The 19,871-nt window shown below is 47.5% G+C and overlaps 1 protein-coding gene across 10 annotated transcripts in view; it reads right to left on the bottom strand.

Moving 5' to 3' along the window:
• ITPRID2 (ITPR interacting domain containing 2) overlaps positions 1 to 19,871 on the bottom strand; it is a 90,650-nt gene that overhangs the window by 29,466 nt on the left and 41,313 nt on the right. For 9 of the 10 annotated variants that reach the window (XR_012765021.1, XM_075430373.1, XM_075430381.1 and 6 more), the window contains 7 exons: positions 11,483 to 11,748; positions 11,309 to 11,357; positions 5,820 to 5,869; positions 4,922 to 4,978; positions 2,169 to 2,205; positions 778 to 876; positions 95 to 303 (listed from right to left, as the gene is read on the bottom strand). Coding sequence is in view for 9 of the 10 variants with exons in the window: in XM_075430373.1 (XP_075286488.1) it covers positions 95 to 303; positions 778 to 876; positions 2,169 to 2,205; positions 4,922 to 4,978; positions 5,820 to 5,869; positions 11,309 to 11,357; positions 11,483 to 11,699 (718 nt within the window). In the remaining variant the exon portion in view is untranslated. Of the gene's footprint in view, positions 1 to 94; positions 304 to 777; positions 877 to 2,168; positions 2,206 to 4,921; positions 4,979 to 5,819; positions 5,870 to 11,308; positions 11,358 to 11,482; positions 11,749 to 12,095; positions 12,144 to 19,871 lie in introns of those variants that run through there. The other variant, XM_075430378.1, reaches the window with a different exon arrangement.

Here is a 19,871-nt window from a genome sequence, read left to right as displayed (position 1 = left end):
AAAGGGGTTTTGCCAGAATACAAGACACACACCTTCTGACGTTGTTTACACAGTTCAAAAACTAAAAATAAACTTGCTTCAAGAACATACTTACTTGTCAAAGCAAAATTTGGATTCTCCACTTCCATGCGCTGTATTTGAGCATTCAAAAACACTTTGATATCTATCCCTCTGGCAAAAGATGATGAATTAAAAAATCTTGCTGGAATTTTTGACGCAATATCTGGTTCATCTCTTCCAAATCCAAGGTTATAGAGCACTTCTTCGGGATCTTCCTCATAAAGTTCCAGTAATTCAGAAACACTAGACAAATGAAAAGATGTTTACTATCTACTTGTCTCTTTTCAAGACCCAATCCCCTCTGTCCAACTGCTAATTCAGCCCAGTAGCCAGCTTGGTCTATTGAACTTCTGATTCTTACAGCTCAATCTACTTTAGGAAATCATTGTGGAGATTTCTGCATCTGAAGTTTTGGTTCACATCACCAGAGACATTGGCCCAGACACATCTCAGATTCAGTCCTGTAATTTAAAATCTCAGACATTTCTAACGTTTGGGCACATTTGTTAGCATTTACTGCAAACCACAACTAAAAATGAATAGCAGTTTTTCAAGCAACCAAATGAAAATTCCCTTCTCGGCTACTAAATGCAATAGTGCACATAAATCAAGCCAAGTCCATTTAACTGAGCCACAGAAGAACTAGGTTTTGCCAGCAAAATGCAGCCAAACTCTACTGAACTGTGCCATGACCTTCAAAGCATAGTACTCTTTTACCTTGAAACAGTCGCACTGCTTTTTCCAGAGCCGGTGGAGTTCATACTTCTCCCCTTTTGGTGGAACTGCAGCCTCCTCTCCTTCGCCAGCACACCATTGCTGTCAACACAAACGGAGAAGACCCCTGTGATAAACCCCTTTCGCTTGGGGACTCGATTCTCCGTCTCGGAGGAGAGCTAAGTCTCCAGCACCGCTGAATTTCTCTCTTCCCCTTCAGTGTTATCTGGTTTATATTAGCCATGTCATTTATTGAAATACAATAACAAAAGCGAACCCTGGGACGCCTCAGTAAAAATGTACGTAGACGGCAAGAATTTCAAGGCAAATGCAAGCTGAATAAACAAATCCCTGATCTCCCCTTGCTGCCCCACCCTCCCCGATCCCACCCTCCTCCGGCAAGAAAGCCCGGCCTCGGGTGAGCTGCCCTGTCCTGCCTTTCCCTGTGCCGCTGCCTCCTCCAGCCGGACCACCTCTCCACGGCAGGACCACCTCTCCACGCCTCGGGTGCCCAGCTCACCCTCACCCTTGGCTGCCACACGCACAAGGCTGTGAGCTGCCCCAGCAGCGGCCGGGGAAGCTGAGGAGGCTCCAGGCTGGAGGAAACGGAGCAAGGCAAGTTCCAACCAAGACTGCCAGCCAGTTTCTTTCCCAATCCCGAACTATTTCCTCCCTGCATCTGGAGAAGCTGCCTTAGCATTAGGTGGTACCTTGGTCTCAAAAGTACTGTTACTGACAATCTCTCTGGGGGACAAACCTGCCCAGGGTGAATTTTACTATACAAATCATAATATGCACTCCTCCAGAAAAAACACCACGAAACCAAAGACGACAGAGGATTCACCTAAAAGCGCATTTAGGGGGCCCAGCTCAGAAGGGGTAGCGAGGATGAGGATGTTGCCCACACGGGCTGTGCTGGTATCTGCTGAAGGCTCAGCAGGAGTATTAGTCACAGCACATTTTATTTAGAAGTTCTCCCTATAAAGCAGGCTCTCTCAAAATCTTTTTTTTCCCCCACTCTCAAAGGATATCTGCTCTGAAAGGTAAAACTAAGTTTCCCTTGAAATTTCTGAAACGGCAAGGAATCAGTGAGGCAAAGAAGGTAAATCACATTAAGTTACTTAGAAGCTTTGGTATTTCTCTGTTTTCCTCCTGCTACCCCAGAGATCTACATCAGGTCTGCCTGAAGAATAAAAATCTGCGCTTTTTTCCTGCACTTCGTAATGACTGTTTCTGTGGTATCTGGATCTTCTCTTTTCCTCTCATGTAAGCTGACACGACCAGAAGAGCTTTAGCTCTGAGGTAGCTTCCACGACTTCCACTGCCCTCCCTCCCTCCCACCCTCCAGCATAAATATTTCTCTGAAGTAAACAAGAACAAAAAAAGATGTGTACCATGTTTCCATTTGGGTATCACTCCGTAGATGATTAGCTGTAAGGAAACAAGAAGTTGTTACACATGGACATCTTCAGAAGTACTCTTGCCGCAATGGGTTTGAAGAAGCAGGCAGCAAATACGTTTACCAAGACTCCCACATAAGCCAAGTTTTTCTCTTCTCATATAAATATGATTGTCAAGTGTTTCTAGTATACAGCTGATATAAAGACAATCTGGTTTATTCAGTCTCTGTTTAAAATAAAATCTCACGTATTTACATAATGTCATTAATCCTATTAACTTGAATTTTTACATGTAGTAAGCTAGTAATTATTATATAAACCATTTATTGCTTTGCAATTGAAGACGCGATTACCAGCTGCCCAGCTGTTCCTGGGCAGGAAGGGGAGGAGGAGAAGCGGGCACGTGAGGATTGCTCCGGTAGAGAAAGTAAAGAGCGTAAGAGAGGCAGCTGGTCCCCCGGCCAGGTGCTGAGACGATATCTGTTAGTCATTACAGCAACACAGTCTGCTCCTGAAGTGGGGCAGGACCCCATCTGCCCAAGCAAATGGGACCAGCGGCTGTGCTCAGAGGCGAGCGGGCTTTGGAGGGGGCCGGCTGCCAGATACCAAATACCTGGTCCCCACCCTCCGACAGGGAAGCCAGCACCTTCTGCAGCTGGATCAGCCCAGCTCCACATGAGAACTTCCCAGGTAGCATTATTCTTTCAGAAAATCAACACCCTGTCCAGCCAGCGAGTTGAGCACCAGCCTTAAATTATGGGTTCCCCGAAGAGGTGACTCAACATTAACAAACTTGTCCCCGGAGACAGACCAGGAGCATGCACATGCTATAGCAGCCCTCAGAATTAGCTACAAAAAGAGCAAAGAGATGTCAAACATGCTGCCAGGAAAACCCTGCATCCCGACTCACTGTGCCACTAGGGTATAGTCAGCAACAGAGAGCAAAGATGGAAACCTCACCACCTCTCTCCTCTTTTCACAGGCATCACGAAGAAATTGAAATGTATACAGAATGCAGATGCCACATCTCTTTTTTTTTTTTTTTTTTTTTAATATTCTTGCCTGTAATGTGAAGGTCAGCCTATCTACATGGATTAGCTGGCGACTAGTGTGACCAGCTAAACCATGGGTTTTAACAGCTCAGCAGGGGGCTGGGGTGGCAGGACCCTGCCCGATGGCCTCCGTACCACTCACATGGGGCTCTGGCTTGTATCTGGACTCCGGCAGCCCCGGACGCACAAGGGCAGGCCATTCATACCAGCCTCAAAGGGGCTGTCTGTCTGGCAGGGCGAGCAGCATGGCTCCAAGCAGCACTGTTGTCCCCTTGTTCTCAGATGGGAAACAAAGCTCTGCAGAAGCACCCGCGTCCTTACCCAGGAAAATCAACCAGCAATTCTAGTACTGGGACCTTTGTCATCTGAAAAGGAGGGAAACAACCTTCTGCCTACATCATGCTAAAGGCTCATAAAAACCAGAAAACCTTGGGAATGATAAGGGGAAAAAATCAAAAGAAAAAAGTTAGCTAATGTTTTAAAATGTACTGACTCTTGCATTATTGGCCCTATGCTGAGAGCTTGGATTATTGTTATAAAGAAACTTTTCCTATGAAATCTTTGTACTGCAGGCAATCTAACAAACGGAAAAGACTGACAGAAAGAAAATGTAATCCTTTTTAATCTATTGCAGTAAGGGACTCATTTACTGCTTCTCCATCATTATCAGATCAACTGTTTCCTTAGAAGTCTTGAATCTTTAAAAAGTAAAGATATTTCCTTCCTCCAGGCCCCATTCCCACTACTTTGACGCCACTGGCAAGACTGCTGTGGAGAAAAAGGCTTTCTACCATACAAGTTCTGATACTTTGCAAAAAGCTGTTGTTCAAAACTCATCAGAAGCTAAAGGAGGGGAGTGATTTTGCCTGTTTTGCCTTTTTTTTTTTCTTCACACACTGAAAACAGACATTGTCTTATATCCCCTATCCTGCAGATAATGCCAGGACCCAGTTTGTGATACTGTTTTTATTTTATTTCAGGATGCTACTGTTAGAACAGGATCCACAGTGCTTTTCTTTGTTTGTTTGTTTATGGACACCTCTAACCCATGATCAACAGTGAGGCTAAAAGTCTTTTTCTGACAAATAAGTCCACCATGAACAGCCACATCTCCTTCCCCTTAAAAAAGGGAAGAGAAAGAAAAGGCAAGCAGCTAGCGACAGCAAAGTGTGTCTCGTGGCTGATCCGAAATACTTACTCAACTTTGGTGCTTTTCATTTTCAAAAGCACTTAGCCCTTAATGGGTTTGTCTCTTGGCCAACAGAAATTCACTCCTCCTTTCAAAAGCCCGCACATGCCACTCCCAAGGGATTCAGTGGAAGTGGGGCATGCACGGCTGCCAAGAGCAACCCATGGACAAGAAGAGCAAGTAGGAGAAACCACTTTCTCACAGCCTCAGTGAGTGCTCCAGGCTGTGCTGCCACTGTGGGCATTAAAATGATAAGGCAGAAGCGAATTCAGGGATGACTCTCACCTTCAGGTTAGACCAGAATGTTCAACACCAGTGATAGTCTAATAAACTCAAAAAGCAAATCTTCCTGCATTTTTCTAGGTGCTTCATGCTAGTTTTCTACCCATCTTTATCAACTGCTTTCGACCAGAAGGGAAATGCTGTCTTTCAACATAAAAATCAGACAACTGAACATTTTTTTTTTCTTTTTTCTAGAAAAAGAGTCATAATCCTGCCACACCCACCTTCAGCTCCCAGGGATAAGTCATCTTCGAAACTTCCTCCATTTCTCACCAGCATGCCTGAAAAACATACAGTTAGCAGTTCAACAACCACAACACTGCAGTGTTTTCTTTCCAACAGCTTAACTAAGGATATTAGCACGACACTTCAGTTGATATAACCAGACTGTCTTTACAATCTCTGCATTACTCATACACTAAAAACGCCCTAAGAAGTGAGAAGTTACATTTGAGAACACAGAAAAATTCTTTTGAAAGAGAACAACTACAACACTGCTTTAGTGTTGTGCTCAGAAACATCCCCAAGTGAATCTGCAAGCAAATTAATTGCCAGGGGGACCCTGGAGGTACCACCCAACAGATCTGTGCCTTCTGCTGCTCCACCATCTATCTTCCAGATACCTTACCAGGAGGATCCAGAGTTTGAGTCCGGCTTAGGCACTCCCCTCTCTCCCCATGTTACCACATTAAGAGTTGAAGCAAAGACTCCAGGCACAGCAAGTAATTCCTCTGCACCCTGTCACTACCTGCACTTTCTCATTGTACTTTGAACTCTAGTATTCAGACCTGCTCAGATAGTAAAATTTTCAGGTGTGGCAACCAGTTATTAGAGGCAGAGACTGCCTAATGCTCGCCAGCTCAGAGAATAAATTACAATCTCTTTGTTCTGCACATTTTGGGCGTTTTTTTAGTGCTTACTAAACTCTCCAGAAAGACTAATTCAGGATCTTTTCCCCCTTCTCCAGTCTCTCAGGCACAACTCCTTCACAGTGAGAATAGCTCAGCAACGCCGACTAGGCTGTGGTTTGTGCCGCTGCTGAAGAGCCGAGGTCTCAGGTGAACGTCCGCAAAAGCACAGTTCCCAGGAAAAGAGATTTCAGTAGGTAAAGCCTTTCCTTACCCTTCAACAGAGGATTGCTTTGCTCATCCAGGGAGGCTCCCAGAGGCGTTCTGAAACCACAGAAGAGATTAATACTACTTTAAAAACTTGCTGCTTCATGTCCTTCCTTACAGTGTGTAACAAGCTTGTGATAGCAGCAGTTGTCCCTCCCTCCGCCCCCAGAAAGCACAAACATCTGAGGACTGGCAGTAACTTCCTAAACAATCCCCAGCCCTCTGAACAAATATGCCTTGCAGGAAAAAACAACAAAACAGGTTAATAACAACTGCAACGCTCAGACACCAGTCAGTGGCAAACCTTCGGGGTCAGCAGTCCTCTCTTGAGGAAAATCATCGGCTTCTCAGCAAAACACCCAGAACAAATGAATTCATCTGTTCAAAAGCCCACAGTCAATCTCATTTACATGACAAAAACTGCTGCCATTTTCCTACGTATTTAAAACTTCTTGAAGAGAGAGATAAAAAGCTGCACTTGGTGATCAGGAACAAGACAAAAATCTTGACAGCTTTGTTACCTGTCACTTGCCAGTTCTGATAATTTACAGACTCTTCACGTTGGCTCTCATTTGGATGATCCCTCCTGTGGCTGCTCCCTGAAGGGCAGGGGATTCACTGAACCTCCGGGTGCCCAAAAGGAGCAGCAGCAACCGCACAAATGACAGGTCCTGTCCCTCTCTGGGTTCACGCTACAGTTGTTGACACTAGCTGGATGGTTCCACATCTTGTCTCCCAGACTCGTTTAACCAAAGGCCTGTCACTATTAAGTAGCGCAGCATTAACTCTCAAAGCCCAAAGCAAATTGAGAAATACAATACTCATAAAGAAGGGGAAAACAGATGATTTATGTGCCTGTATTATGTATGTTTCATTTGGGTTTCTAATTACACAAACACAAACCTGCTCAAAGACCTAAAAGCAAACAGTGCTCTGATACTTTATTTGCTTTGGTGCCATGGCCAAATTGAGCAAGGAAAGTTTGCATCTGCTTTCTAACAGGCTTTACACTTCACAATCTTATCCCCCCCCCCAAAAAAAGAGTTCCCTCTTTCCACATGCGGCCTGCTGATAAGCAAGCTCACTCCGACGTGTCTTCTGCGAAGCAAAGCAAAGCCCCGCCGCGGTGGGACCCCAAGGCAGCCAGCCAGAGCATCCCGGTGCACCAGCGTGTTTCGGGTGACGGGACAGCCCCTGCCGAGGCTCCGACTGCCCGGGTTCCTGCGTGTCTGTCCTGTCAGGGTCTGAAAAAACTTAGGGCATCTTGTCTAAACCTGTCACACTACAACAAGCCTTCCGTTCTGAGGTAATAATTAGGCCGGTTGTTTACTCTCTGGCTTTGATGGGTGCCCTCCCATCCTTTTCTCTCTCCTTCCTCCGTAGCGACTTCCACGTCTCTACCTTTTCGATGCAGAAACTTGCTGGCAGCGACTTTGACAGCCAAGGTCACGCACCGGCTGGCAGAAAACAGTAAAAGCAACCACCAAAGCTGGCACTGTCCTTCAGAAATTAGGTCCGTCACCTCTACAGCATGTTAGCAGCTACCAGAAAAGCAGCCCTGTCAGACACCGGCCCGCTGCCCCGCTCGCCCTGCTGCCCGCAGGCACCGCCGCCCGCCTCACCCCCCCTGCCTTCGAAAAGCCTGCACTTCGGGACGAGACACAACGCGAGTTTATACAAGGAACAAGTATCCACAGAGAAATCCTCCCAGACAGCAGCACCGGCAGCTCTGCCTCCCTGCGCCAGGCTGGCTTGCACCAGCACGGCCCGCGGCCAGCTCGGTGGCTCTGGCTGGAGCAGCTCTGCGCCCCGGGGCAGGGTGGGGCTGGGGCCTTTCCTACTCGCTGGGCCCTCGGGACGAGGTCTCCCTGCCGGGGGGGGCATCACAGCAGGACCCCCACACATCCCAGCAGCCTTCGCACGGCAGCTGGGGAGGGAGGCCAGCAGCAACCAGAGGGAAGCCACAGCAAAGAGCAAGCAAACAGGCGTGTGCCTGGAACTAGGGTTTTCTATTTGCATTCACTCCTTTATCACTGTATTTTAACATACATGGCAATAACTTATCTCAATACTGGTCTACACAAGAACTGAACGGCCTCTCGATGCCCACACTGCCACGGGACACGGGCACGGAGCAGGTAAGGGGACCATATATAGCCTCGGGGCTTCCTCTCATTCCAGCGGCTGGTTTGCTCAGCTAACAGCTGTGGTAGGGTGGTCTTCAGGAAGGGGACAAGGGTTTCGCACTGTACTGTAAACGTGTTTAAACCTCAGCTTTTAAAGCCTTAATTGGGCAGGAGCCATGTTTATTTTAAACTTGAAGCAAAAAATCTCCTTTCTGAGGCATTTCAAGAGCTCCCTTCCTGCATATCTACAGGAGATGGCTCCTAAATGCCTCCCGCATCCCCTGTGTTACTGCCAGAGTTTAAATACACTCCATCAAAATAACACGTCACCACAGAGTTGACAAAAATTTCTTCTTTTCTATCCGTATAATACAAACACTTGTGTTTCCTGTCTCAGCTTTACAAGAGTTAAAATTAAAACCCTTTCTAAGCTTTTGCATTACTTCAGAATGCCTTTTCAAAGCACCAGGAAGAGAGCAAAGGATGCCCTTCTCAAAGGCATGTGATTTCCAACACACAAATCAACCAGAAAGTTTGGGTAATATCTGACACTTCTTAAGCCTCCATAATTCTTATCACAGTTTGATGTGTGCTTGCCTTTTTTATTTTTTGGTTTTGCTGTTGGTTGGTCTTTAAAAAAAAAAACCAAAGAAAACCCAACAACAACAAACCCCATGTGTCTACCAAGTCAAATAGCATGGGATATTAAGAACACTCCTCTCTCCTCCAAAGCAGATGTGAAACAGAGATGCCAAGTAATAAGAGCCCCAAACCGCTAACATGAATGTCAAGGGACAGCTAGTAATTCTTTTTTTTCATATTATAACACTGTCGATGCTTTTGGAAACAAACAAAAGAATAAATCTTATAAGCAGATCTACTTAGGCAGTGGGTTGATATTAAGTTTTTTTGTGCCGCTGCCAACTCAAACCAGAAAATGAGATTTTAAAAGTGCTAATTTTCTTCTGATGTACATTTCACAAAAGCTTATAGAAACTCAGACAAAACAGGAAGGACTGCATTTGGAAAACATGTAACAGAGAAAATACTTTATTTTAGTAACTGAATGTTCACCTGTAGTAATGGTTACATTTTTTGCACCAAACCTAACTTGTAAGAATGAGGTGGTGCAATGGACCAGAAACAGAAGCTCAGTCTGCCTGTGCTGCCCACGCTTTGTAGCAATCCGAGCTCCACAGCTAGAACAGTGTTATTAAACAAATAAGAATCCTCAGGACAACAACTGTAAATTTCACAACAACTGTTGGTTTTAAGTACTCTTTTTTAAACAACACACTACAGTATTTGTAGGGCTATTCCGTCATCTGTTATGCTCTCCTCTTTTCCTATATACGTTGTTATCAACAGACAATCAGTTCAGGGTTTCTATACACACAGCCACTTTAAAACAGTGCAAGTCGAATAATCATTTTACAGCATACACTAGCTACTGCTCCCAAGTACATTAGACACACACACACACAAAAGAAACCGTTCTGCAACTTTAAAACACAAGGGAGTGTGCACTACTCCAGGCAGCTGGATCGCACCTCCCAGATATGAACCGTATATGCACACACTTTGCACATTCCAGAGTCAGAGGCCAGCTCAGTCTGAATAGCTTGGTATAAAAGATCTTCAAAAATACGCTATCTTCTCTTTCTGAGGAGAACACAAGGTTTTCCTGAAAAGACTTCCAACAGTAAATAGCTATAAGGACTTCTGCAGAAGGGCCACAATGGCTTTCACAAACGTGCATTAACTAAATATGCATCTCTGTATTAGCAAAAGAGTAAACTTGTGCTTTATTTCCTTATGTGTAAAATATGGAAATAGAGTGTAAAATGAGATTCCCATATTTTGGGAATCAACTGCCAGAGATGCAAACACATTCCACAGAAGCGTTTAGTGCCAGTTTTAACAACAGATAGTTACCAGAGTACAGGAACAAAACAGCAAGCTCTGTGTTATTACTCAAGATTTGTGACCATCTATTCGATGTTCGTGCTGTCAGTTTGCAATTTTGTGCTATTCCTTAAATTCTGTATGGAAACGGTAAGGATCACAGGGCCAGGGAAGGTTCTAGACAGAAATCCTGCAGATACGGAGAGAAGCAGCACTGCAGCATTAAAAAGAATTTCTCCCTCAGGGGCCTCTTCTCCCTCCACTCCTCCATTTTTTGCCCTCCCCGCTCAAAAAATATTTCTAATAAAGCACTGAATTCATAACACTTATTTTTAAGGATATGCTTTGCTTGACCAACAGGACACCAGATTTCAGGTGAAGTCAGAAAAATCTTCTCCCATTCTGGAAGAATGGCCTGTCAGGTCTAAACATCATATTTTAGGGATCCAGTATAATGAGCCACCAGCTGCCAACACCCCCTCCAAGGCACAGCCTGTAGATAATCCAAAGAAAACTAAACCGCAGACCCTGTGGCTATAAAGCAACCCACACTTCAGTTACGGGAGTAAACTCAGCTCAGCCACTGGGGCTGGATCGAAAGATCAGAAAGGCGCAGCTGATCTCAAGAGGAGAAAGAAACCAGAAATATCAAGTAGGGGAGGTCTCGAAATGTCATTGTTAACTACTGGAAAGTTAATTGTTAGCTTCTCCCCATCAACTCCGGCTCCAAAGGCTGCTAGGATTGAATGGAAAAAAAGACGAGACAAAAGCAGCTGCTACTGGATGTAGCATTTACACTTTTATGTGACTGAGGATGAAGAAAAACTAATGCCGTCAGCCCGCTCCAAAGACCAAGGAAGCATTTTGTAATAGTGACAGAAACATGGAATATATCTACCACGTCACAAGTTCAGGACGTTAGTCTGCACGGCAGACATGGAGAGATACTCAGATAAACCAAGTCAGTCTAAATCGTGCCATCGTTCCGTAAGACCCCCAAGCTAAGCACAGCGGCCACTGCTGTGTAAGCTCTGTTTCCTCAAATCTGCGGCAAAAAGCCAGGCAAGGCAACAGGAGGCTTTAAACCGGAGCCCCTCGGTGAGCAACAGAGCCGCTTCCAAAACCACGCTGCCTTCAGCCGAGCTCCTCGCCCGCGGTGGAGAGCCTTCAGCCCCGTCCCCCGAGGCACCCGGGAGAGCAGCTCCCCACCGGCCGCGCCGCTCGCCCCCAAGCCCCGGCTGCAGGCGCGACCCGACGGGTGCCGGTACCCCGGGCGGGCCGCGGGCAGCCCGCTTCCAGCGCCGGGACGCCCGCGCTAACCCGCGGAGAGGCCGCCGGGACGCCCTGCCCGCCCTCCCTCCCTCCCTCCCTCCCTCCCTCTCTCTCTCCGCTTCCTGGGCGCTGCTCGGCCCGCCACCCCGCGTCGGGGGACCGGGACAGGGGCGGGCTCGGCGGGAGCACCCACCTGCAGTCCTTCAGCCATATCGCGATCTTCTCGCTGGGAACGCCGTGGCCTTCAAGGCAGAGCGGGAGAGAAAAGCCGACAGTCAGCTGCCGCCCGCCCGTCGGGGGCGGCCCCCAGAGCCGGCCCGCGGAGGTCCCGGGGATCCGCGGGGGTCCCGGCACCGCCGGCACTGACCTGCTTCTGCGGCCAGCGGCAGCTCCTCGCCGGCGAGGTGATCCTGATCCTCCTCCTCCTCCTCCTCCTCTTCCTCCTCCTCGCCGCGGGCCAACGCCGCCGCCGCTGCCGAGAAATCCTCCGCTTCCGACGCCTGCCAGGAGTCGCGGCTCTTGGCCCAGGCCTTCCTCCGCTGGGTCGCCCCTTGCCGCTCCTCCGCCGCCGCGGGCTCCTCCATCGGGACGGCGGCGCCTCACGCCGGGAGCCGAGCGCCGGAGAGAGCCAGCCTGCCGGGGGAAGGGGCGGGGAGGGGAGCCGTGCCGGCCGCCCGTCCGTCCGGGGGCCGCCACCGGGGACGGGGCCGCCGCCCGCGCAGCCCCTGGGAGCGCCGCCCCCCCGCCCCCGCCGCCATCACACCCCGGCCCGCCCCCAGACCCACTCACCGCCGCCCCCCGGCTTCCCCCGGACGGCCGCTGCCGGCCCCGCCGGTGCCAGCCCCAGCCCCAGCCCCAGCCCCGCCGCCGGCCGCCCGCGGGGCCCGCCCGGCTCCCGCTGCCGCCGCCCGGGACGCAGCGGGAGGGCAGAGACTGGGGTCGGGCCGGCCCGGCGCCGCTGCCCGCGGGCGCTCACTCACATATCGCGGCGCGGGGAGGCGGCGGCGGCGGCGCCCGGCCGGTCTGCGGGCGGCGGCGGCTCCGACTTCCTCATACCGCGGCGGCGGCCACGTGATGACGGCAGCGGGGCCGGCGGCAGCCCGCCGCCTGCCGGGGAGCGCCCGGCCGGGGCGGGGGTGCGGTCCCCGCGGAGGGCGCCCCGCGGCCGGGCGAAGGCTGGGCCTGGCTGGGCTCGGGGGCCCGGGCCCGGCCGGCCGCGGGCGCGCAGGGGAAGCGTCCGGTGCGGAGCACGGGCAGGAGAGCGGCTGTGAGGTGTTTTCCCCCGGTAACCGGCGCGCTGGGAGGAGAGAGGGCGCGGCAGACAAACCGCGTGGCTGGGGTCGCGCGGCCTGCGGTGTCGTGTTCGAGGTGTGAGATCAGACGAGACCCCGCTCGGGCGCGGGCGGGCGTCTGCCGGGACGACCACGGCAGTGCCAAACAGCGCCTGTCAGCATCTCGGATGCACTTGAGGCCTTGACTGTCCTCTGCAGCCGTACTCGGACAACAGAATCACAGAATGGTAGGGGTTGGAAGGGACCTCTGTGGGTCATCCAGTCCAACCCCCCTGCCGAAGCAGGGTCACCTACAGCAGGCTGCACAGGACCTTGTCCAGGCGGGTCTTGAATATCTCCAGAGAAGGAGACTCCACAGCCTCCCTGGGCAGCCTGTTCCAGGGCTCCGTCACCCTCAGAGGGAAGAAGTTCTTCCTCATGTTCAGATGGAACTTCCTGTGCTCCAGTTTGTGCCCATTGCCCCTTGTCCTGTTACTGGGCACCACTGAAAAGAGTTTGTCCCCATCCTCCTGGCACCCACCCTTCAGATATTTATAGGCATTTATAAGGTTCCCCCCTCAGCCTTCTTCAGGCTGAACAAGCCCAGCTCCCTCAGCCTTTCCTCACAGGAAAGGTGCTCCAGACCCCTCATCATCCTCATAGCCCTCCACTGGGCTCTCTCCAATAGTTCCTCATCTAACTAGAATCAACTGAAAACCCAGCAAAAGACAAGTCCCCGTCTCTGGGAAGGAGCTGTCACACAAAAAGCTCCCTTCACTGTCGGGGACAGAGAGCTGTTTGCAAACCACTGCCTCCTGCTTGCTCATGGAGATGCCGGCTGAGGTCTCTGCAGCGAGAGTCCTGCGCCAAGCACCTTGCCTTGACTGGACCTGACCTGGCCCTGGCCCTGTTCGTGGCCGTGGCCGGGCCAGCCCCGGAGGGCAGAACCAGCTGGCCCGTGCCTGCCCGGGGGTCCCCACGCTGGGTCTGGCTGCCGCCTTGGCTGAGCCCTGCATGCCCTGTGAGCTCGCCTCCAGCCACGGTGCCCAGGAGCAGTCAGCTTTATAAAAAGGTCTTTTATGGCGTCTTCCGGAAAAGGTGCTGAATTTCTAACACAAGCGGCAAAACGGACTGGCGTTCTCTGGTGTTTGGCTGGCGTTGAGAGGCGGGCACATGAGATACCTTTTGTTTAAAGGCAAGGGCACATGAGATATACCTTTTGTTTGAAGGCAAATCTGCCAGTGGAAGCACCAGGTTAATAGTGCTCAGTAAATACCCTTTCGTTTTCCAGCTTAGTAGTTCAAACCTACCGGGGAATATATGTGACATTTGTCCCCTACAAAAAAAATTGACTTAATGAGAGCAGCACATTTCTTCTTTTTCCCAACCCCTCCAATACTGCTTTACACCTACGTAGCCTTCCCAAGACTAATTTCTTCTCATCACATGAGCCGCCTTACTAAACACACTCTAATTTTCTGGATGCATTGTACTGAGATTAAAACAGAGGAAGAGTAGCAGAAGAAAGTGTTTGTATTTAATTTGTCCCTGAAAATGTTTGTTGCCATAGATGTTTCGGGACTCTATTTTTAATGTTGGTATTTTTTTTCAAAAAGAGCAAGCTGCACTTGAATCTTTCTTATTGATTCTCACAACATTTTCTCAGCATGGCATGCTTCACAGGCTACATGCTTTTGCATAAGCTAATAGGGAGCATGTCCTGAGCCACGGGTGTCCCGAGGGGTGAGCCAGAGCGTCAGCTCGTGTCCCGCACCCTCGCCACGGCGAGCTGGCGCTTGGCCTTCGGCTGGAGCTCCTCCCAGCTCTAGGTACAGTACTGGAATCTCAAAACCCGATTTTTCTGGGTTTGCTTGCAAGAGGCTAGTACAGCATTTCTTCAACATAATGGCCAATATTTCTATTTTGTGCAGACACATAAATAGATGCACCTATTAAAAATGACTCTCGGAGGTCAGGCTGTCTGGGTGAGAGCTGTTGGAGAGGCCGGAGGGAGGGAGGACAGGGAGAAAAGTTTAACCCCTGCCATTGTTTTGCTGCCTCGGTGGGAGCATAATAGCTGCTGGGAAGGAGCGGTTTCGCTGGCACAGCTGAGGGTGAACAGTTGCAAGCTAAAAGCAGCTACTGTCTGCCCGTGCCAATACATCCTTAAGGAGTTCTTAATCCACAAATTACTGACATTATTGTCTACAATTGCTTGTCTGTTGTGACAACACTTACTCAGAGAATGTTTGAAATGTAAACAGCAGCCAGTAGCTTTCTGCAATGAAGTCCTGCCCGTACAGCGCCGGACTCTCACTCGCGCCTTCCTACCATCTCAGCACGTTCCCTTTGACTCTACCTGCATAAAGGTTGCACACTCACTTCCTATATTAAGTAGAACTTTTTTTCTAAGGAAAATGTCTGGCTTGTTATTTCTTTTAATACTTGTAACCAAAAAGTGGTTTTGCTCTGTAATAAAAGCTTCTTTTGCTTCGGAATATAATTTGTTAGTCGTACTTCAAAGAAATAAATCCTGTTAAGTCATCATGTCACTTAAATCAGACCAACTTCTTTTTTCCCCAAATTATTTTTGAAACTATTCAAAAAAAAAATGCATAGGCAGTAATTAGATAAGGGAGAAACTGTGATTTACGTGACATTAGAAATTCCTAAAGGAAGATTTATAACCACAGCACCATTAACAGTACTACCAGGCATCACAGTAAAAAACACACACACATTTTTCACATTTTAAGAATAATAATAAAAAAACTCTCACATTCATCATCCGGATGTTGGCCTTGAATATACGTGTGCATTCACGCACACACAGAGATAGGATTTAGCCCAAGGAATGCCACTAAGTCACTGTCTTTTGTTCTTAAAAGAGCAAAAACCTTTGAAGAGGACTTAATTCAATTTTTGCTGGCAGAGGATTCTTTCAGATACAGAATTGTCAAAAAAAAAATACATTCCTACGTAATTCAAAAATACATAAGTGAGGTGTTTCCACCAATTCCCTTGGGGACTTGTTCCCATGCCTGAGTACATTATGAGTAGCACTTCCCTGCTGTACTAGGGCTAGGCTTCCCCATGCTTTTGAGCAGATCATTTCCCTGCGAGATCTGTACATCAAGAGATCCTTCACTGTTCAGGAAAGATTGCACAATTTATCTATATCCCTCCATACAGTATGGAGGGACAGAGATAAGCCTTTTGAAACCAAAGAACTATTTCCAGGCTGCATAGCTGGGCCCCTGGTAGCTTGGCCAGAGCCTGCGCTTCTTTCTCTGCGGCCTCCCTGGGAGCTGCAGACATCCAGAGCCAGAGGAGGGTGGGAGCAGAGGGGATCCAGAGGTGCTGGTGAGGTCCGGGCTGGCCAGAGGTGGAAGCTGTTTCCTCTGTTTCCCAGCTCAGCAGAGGGCTAAGCCCACCCCGCCAGGACAAGCATCTGCCGCAGGACAGCACGCTGCCAGCCAGTCCCCAAAGCCCCACTGTGCAGATCTCACTATGGAGAGGACATTATGACCAAGCGAGCAGATAACACGTACAGAAGCTTCTAGACAGGGTAATTAGGAATAGGTTTACACCCCAAAATCAAAAAAATAAAACAAAAACCCCAAGCAAAACTCTCTATGTGCCTAGTGCCTTCTTTTGACAGAAGAAACAGGGGTCATTTTAAAGGCTCTAGCACTTAAAGAAGTGGACCAATAAGACAAAAGCCTTCTGTTGGACTTTCACATGGCAGTAAGAACCGGTTCTTTACAAGGGGAGAAACTGCACACTGCTGCCTAACGTAGGTCTGATCCTGGGACCGGCAGCTCCAAGTCAGCGACATTTCATGACCACAACTGGATTTCCATGTTGTTGGCTTTCTCCAGACAGAAGAGAGGAGGAGCTAACAAATAGCTCACCTTAGCAAGCATTTAACAAAAAATAGTCCTACATAGTAACAAAGCGATGATAAATACTGTGCAGTTATTTGCTTTGGCAGGGTTTGTGTTTCAGAGCAGGAGAATGCGTGAGGAAACACACAGCCCAGCGTCATGACATCTTTAAAGTTTCCACAGCTCCGTTTCAGTAAATGCACTTTGTTAAATTAAGCAATTTCTTTCTGAGCCAAGACTAATAAAAAAAAAGAAAGTCTACGGAGGCCTCTGTTGTACTATAAATGAAAAAGACAACCTGGCCAGTCATGGGTATTATCTCTTCCATGTCAAAGGGAAAGGCCCTGGCACTGCCTTCTGCGATATTTTAGTTCGGATTGCCCACTACAGGGGAGGGCAGTTTGGTTTCCTGACTTCTCCATAACACATCCTGCATCTGCAAACGAAAGCAAAAGGCTGGAGGTCAGTCTCTGCAGAGCTCCTCCAAGGTGATGGTGGCTGGGAAGGTGCTGCTGGCTATCCTTCAGGTTGCACTGGCAACTTCCCAGCTTCTCCAAGTGTAGATCACCTCCCTGGTCCTTCGGTTCTGGTGATGGCAGGAAACCAACCAGCACCTCTTTCTCCCACAGAGCATCTGTAGGCTTCTTCTGTCAGTGGAAATGTCTCTTTTTTTTTTTGGGGGGGGGGGGGGAGGGGGGGAGAGAGAGTGTCTTTTAGGCTATCATCTGTTTATTGTTTTAGGCTTTTTGAGAGCCTTGTCTCTCTCAGTGCTGACACTGACCATGCCAAGAATATCTGCCATTTTTTAGACCTCGAAAGATTTTCTTCACATACTTAAAGGAAACCTCACTTGTTTCATATCAGCACAGCTTGCAGCAGCCAAATTAAGTAACTGGAATACTGTATTGCTAAGGCAGAACAGAGTGTCTCCTCGTATCCTATGAAAGACATAAGCCATAAGAGAATAAATAATAAAAATGATACCATGAAACAATAATGTTATGCATTTCATAATTTTTCTAAATTTTCATTTTTAAAATTACATATTTGTACTGTGAAATGTTGCAAGTCAAAGGTAATCACATTGTATATTTGATTCAGGACCATCACTGTTGCCAGACAGATGTTCTCTCTCAAATATATGGAATAGAAAGAATGGAAAATAATCTGGACATTTTACTCTAATAAATAAAAATGTTAGGACAGCCTCTATGGCTTTGCCAGTCATTTTGTTTATGCATGAGTGATAAGCATGACATTTCTATAAGGTAAGAAACAAATGCATCAAAGTTAACTCAAAACTACATCTTTTTAGGCTTTTTTCAAACCAAAGGTTGTCTGTTTAATAAAGTGACTTGTGTTTCTGGGACCTCTTGCAGCAGGAGGAAGGAGGAAAAAACCCACTTCCGTCAGAGCGTTTACAAGAGCTATAGCATAGCAAGGGAAAGTTTCTGAAGGAAGAGCCGGATATCTGTACTGAAGTGGATTACAGCTGCACCACCAAATCAGGTGGAGGGAACTGAGGCCAAGTATGCATAAATGTAAGAAAACAAACACCATGGAGAGGAGGAGAGAGTAAAAGTAGTTTTAAATCTTCCAAGATGTAAATGCGCTGCATGTCAGTGAATTATATCAGTGGGTAGTTGTAACTTTTGAAAATATTAACATCTTTGCCAAGAGAGCAGGCTAAGGAAATAAATCCGCAGATGCAGGAAATTAAGGTTGTGGTTCATTTGAATTTTAAAGGTGATCTTGTGAATTTTCTTATTCAATGCTGTCTTTCTTTGATTTTAGCAACTGTGTTCATTCCCTTTTTGAACACCACCCTTACAAGACTATGACATTGGGACTGTGTCCATTTATGCACCTGTATCCTGTACTACCCTATACTACAGGTTTCTGTGCTCTACTTTTACAGTTGAAGAACTTGAAGACAGTAATTTCATTTATAAATACTGTTCTTCCTCATGAATTTTAAATGTTTTGTGTTCCAAATGGCCAATAAAGGAACTACCCATGAAAAACAGAGGAGAGACATATTTATCTACACTTAGAAGATCCTTCTTTATCTTATTTTTCACATTTGAAAGGACTCTGCTAATATTTTCAGTCCTGTTTGTGCTCTCACTCACTGGGATCGCTGATAAAACAGTGCATATTTAGAATAATAAAGCTTGTTACCATGCATTGAGGTACAGAGTAGCTGTTACATTGCATGCTGTCAAATGGTGATCTGCAGGAAGACAAAACAAGGGAACCCAGCACATCCAGGTGTGACCGACATACCATACGCTTCCTTCCAAATCCATTTAGAAAACTCACTGGATGGATTTTTTGCAATGAATCAGTGAAATAATATTTTATCAGCTCGAGAATTAAGGCAGTCAAGTTTCCTATGGATTTAGGTTTTGTAGTTGGATATTTTTGCTTCCACTATGTCGTTGCAGAACTTGTCATGTGTCTCTCCTCTGTATATTGCCTATATTGTGATAATGAGCAATTTCATGGTTCCACCTTTGCCCCTTAGTTGTCCAACTATGTATTTCGTGAAACATATGGAAAACTTAATATCATAGAGTCCTCTTCCCTCTCTAGAAGTGGGCTGAAATTGGCCAAAGAGTTCAGAAATTATGACAAGAAGAGGAGAGGAAAATAATCTGTATAATCTCTTTTTCCGTAGGAAATGATGATTTTTAAAAATACAACACAGAATATGAGCTTGAGAATCATTCCTCATCACAAAGTCCACACAAAGGCTGTGTATGAGCGAGCCCAGCAGACACGTCCCTCATTCGTCATCTGGAACTGAACAGCTCAGTGCGCGTGACCAGCTAGTTACAAAAATGTGCTCTCAGATGTTTACCCAAAGTGCCAGTTCGTTTGTGGGCTTGACTCGGCTCTAAAATTAATGCATTTCCTTTCCTTGGAAAGTACAAGAAATTCCAGAGCAATAATACTATTGACTTTAAGGCACTGACCAAGTTATCCTATAGCTGTGACCAGTGGTTGGAGAAAAGACACCAGGAGAAAATTGTTAACGGAAAACAGTAAGAGTTCCCAAGTGAAACCACAGCTAAGATGGGCTAGAGAGTCTTGGTGAATTCACATTATTTGCTATAAATCTTGTTCACTCAGTGCCGAGACATCAGTTCAAACAATGCAGCTCAGAATGGCATCGGTATCAACCCGACCCTTGGCGGCTTTGGAGGGAGGTGGATGGCTGGGTAGGGGCGAGGGAGGGAGAGCTCACACGGAGGGAGGGGATCCAGGCGCTACAGCTCCTTTGAGCTAACACTTGGCCAATAACAGGCTGTCACTTAAAGAATATTCCAGCAGAAGAAAACTTTATCTATGTTTAAAAAGTCAGTTTATAATCCTATTGAAATGAAGCTGGAATAAAAGGAAGAAATCCTTGGCTTTTTCTTCCAGTATGTGTAAAGTAACTACTTCTGAACTTAAGGGTAGTCAAAGAATTGTGTAAAGGCCAGACCTCCTATGTGAAGCTGCTTGAAGACAAAAGGTATATTTTACTTTACGAGCTCTTCCACACTGATCAATAAATTCTAAAGAAAGATTTATTTACACAGTTCAATAACTC

The sequence above is a fragment of the Opisthocomus hoazin genome, chromosome 9 (assembly GCF_030867145.1).
Source record: "Opisthocomus hoazin isolate bOpiHoa1 chromosome 9, bOpiHoa1.hap1, whole genome shotgun sequence".
In the NCBI taxonomy this organism is placed as follows: Eukaryota; Metazoa; Chordata; class Aves; order Opisthocomiformes; family Opisthocomidae; genus Opisthocomus; species Opisthocomus hoazin.
This window is presented reverse-complemented; position numbering and strand designations above follow the sequence as displayed.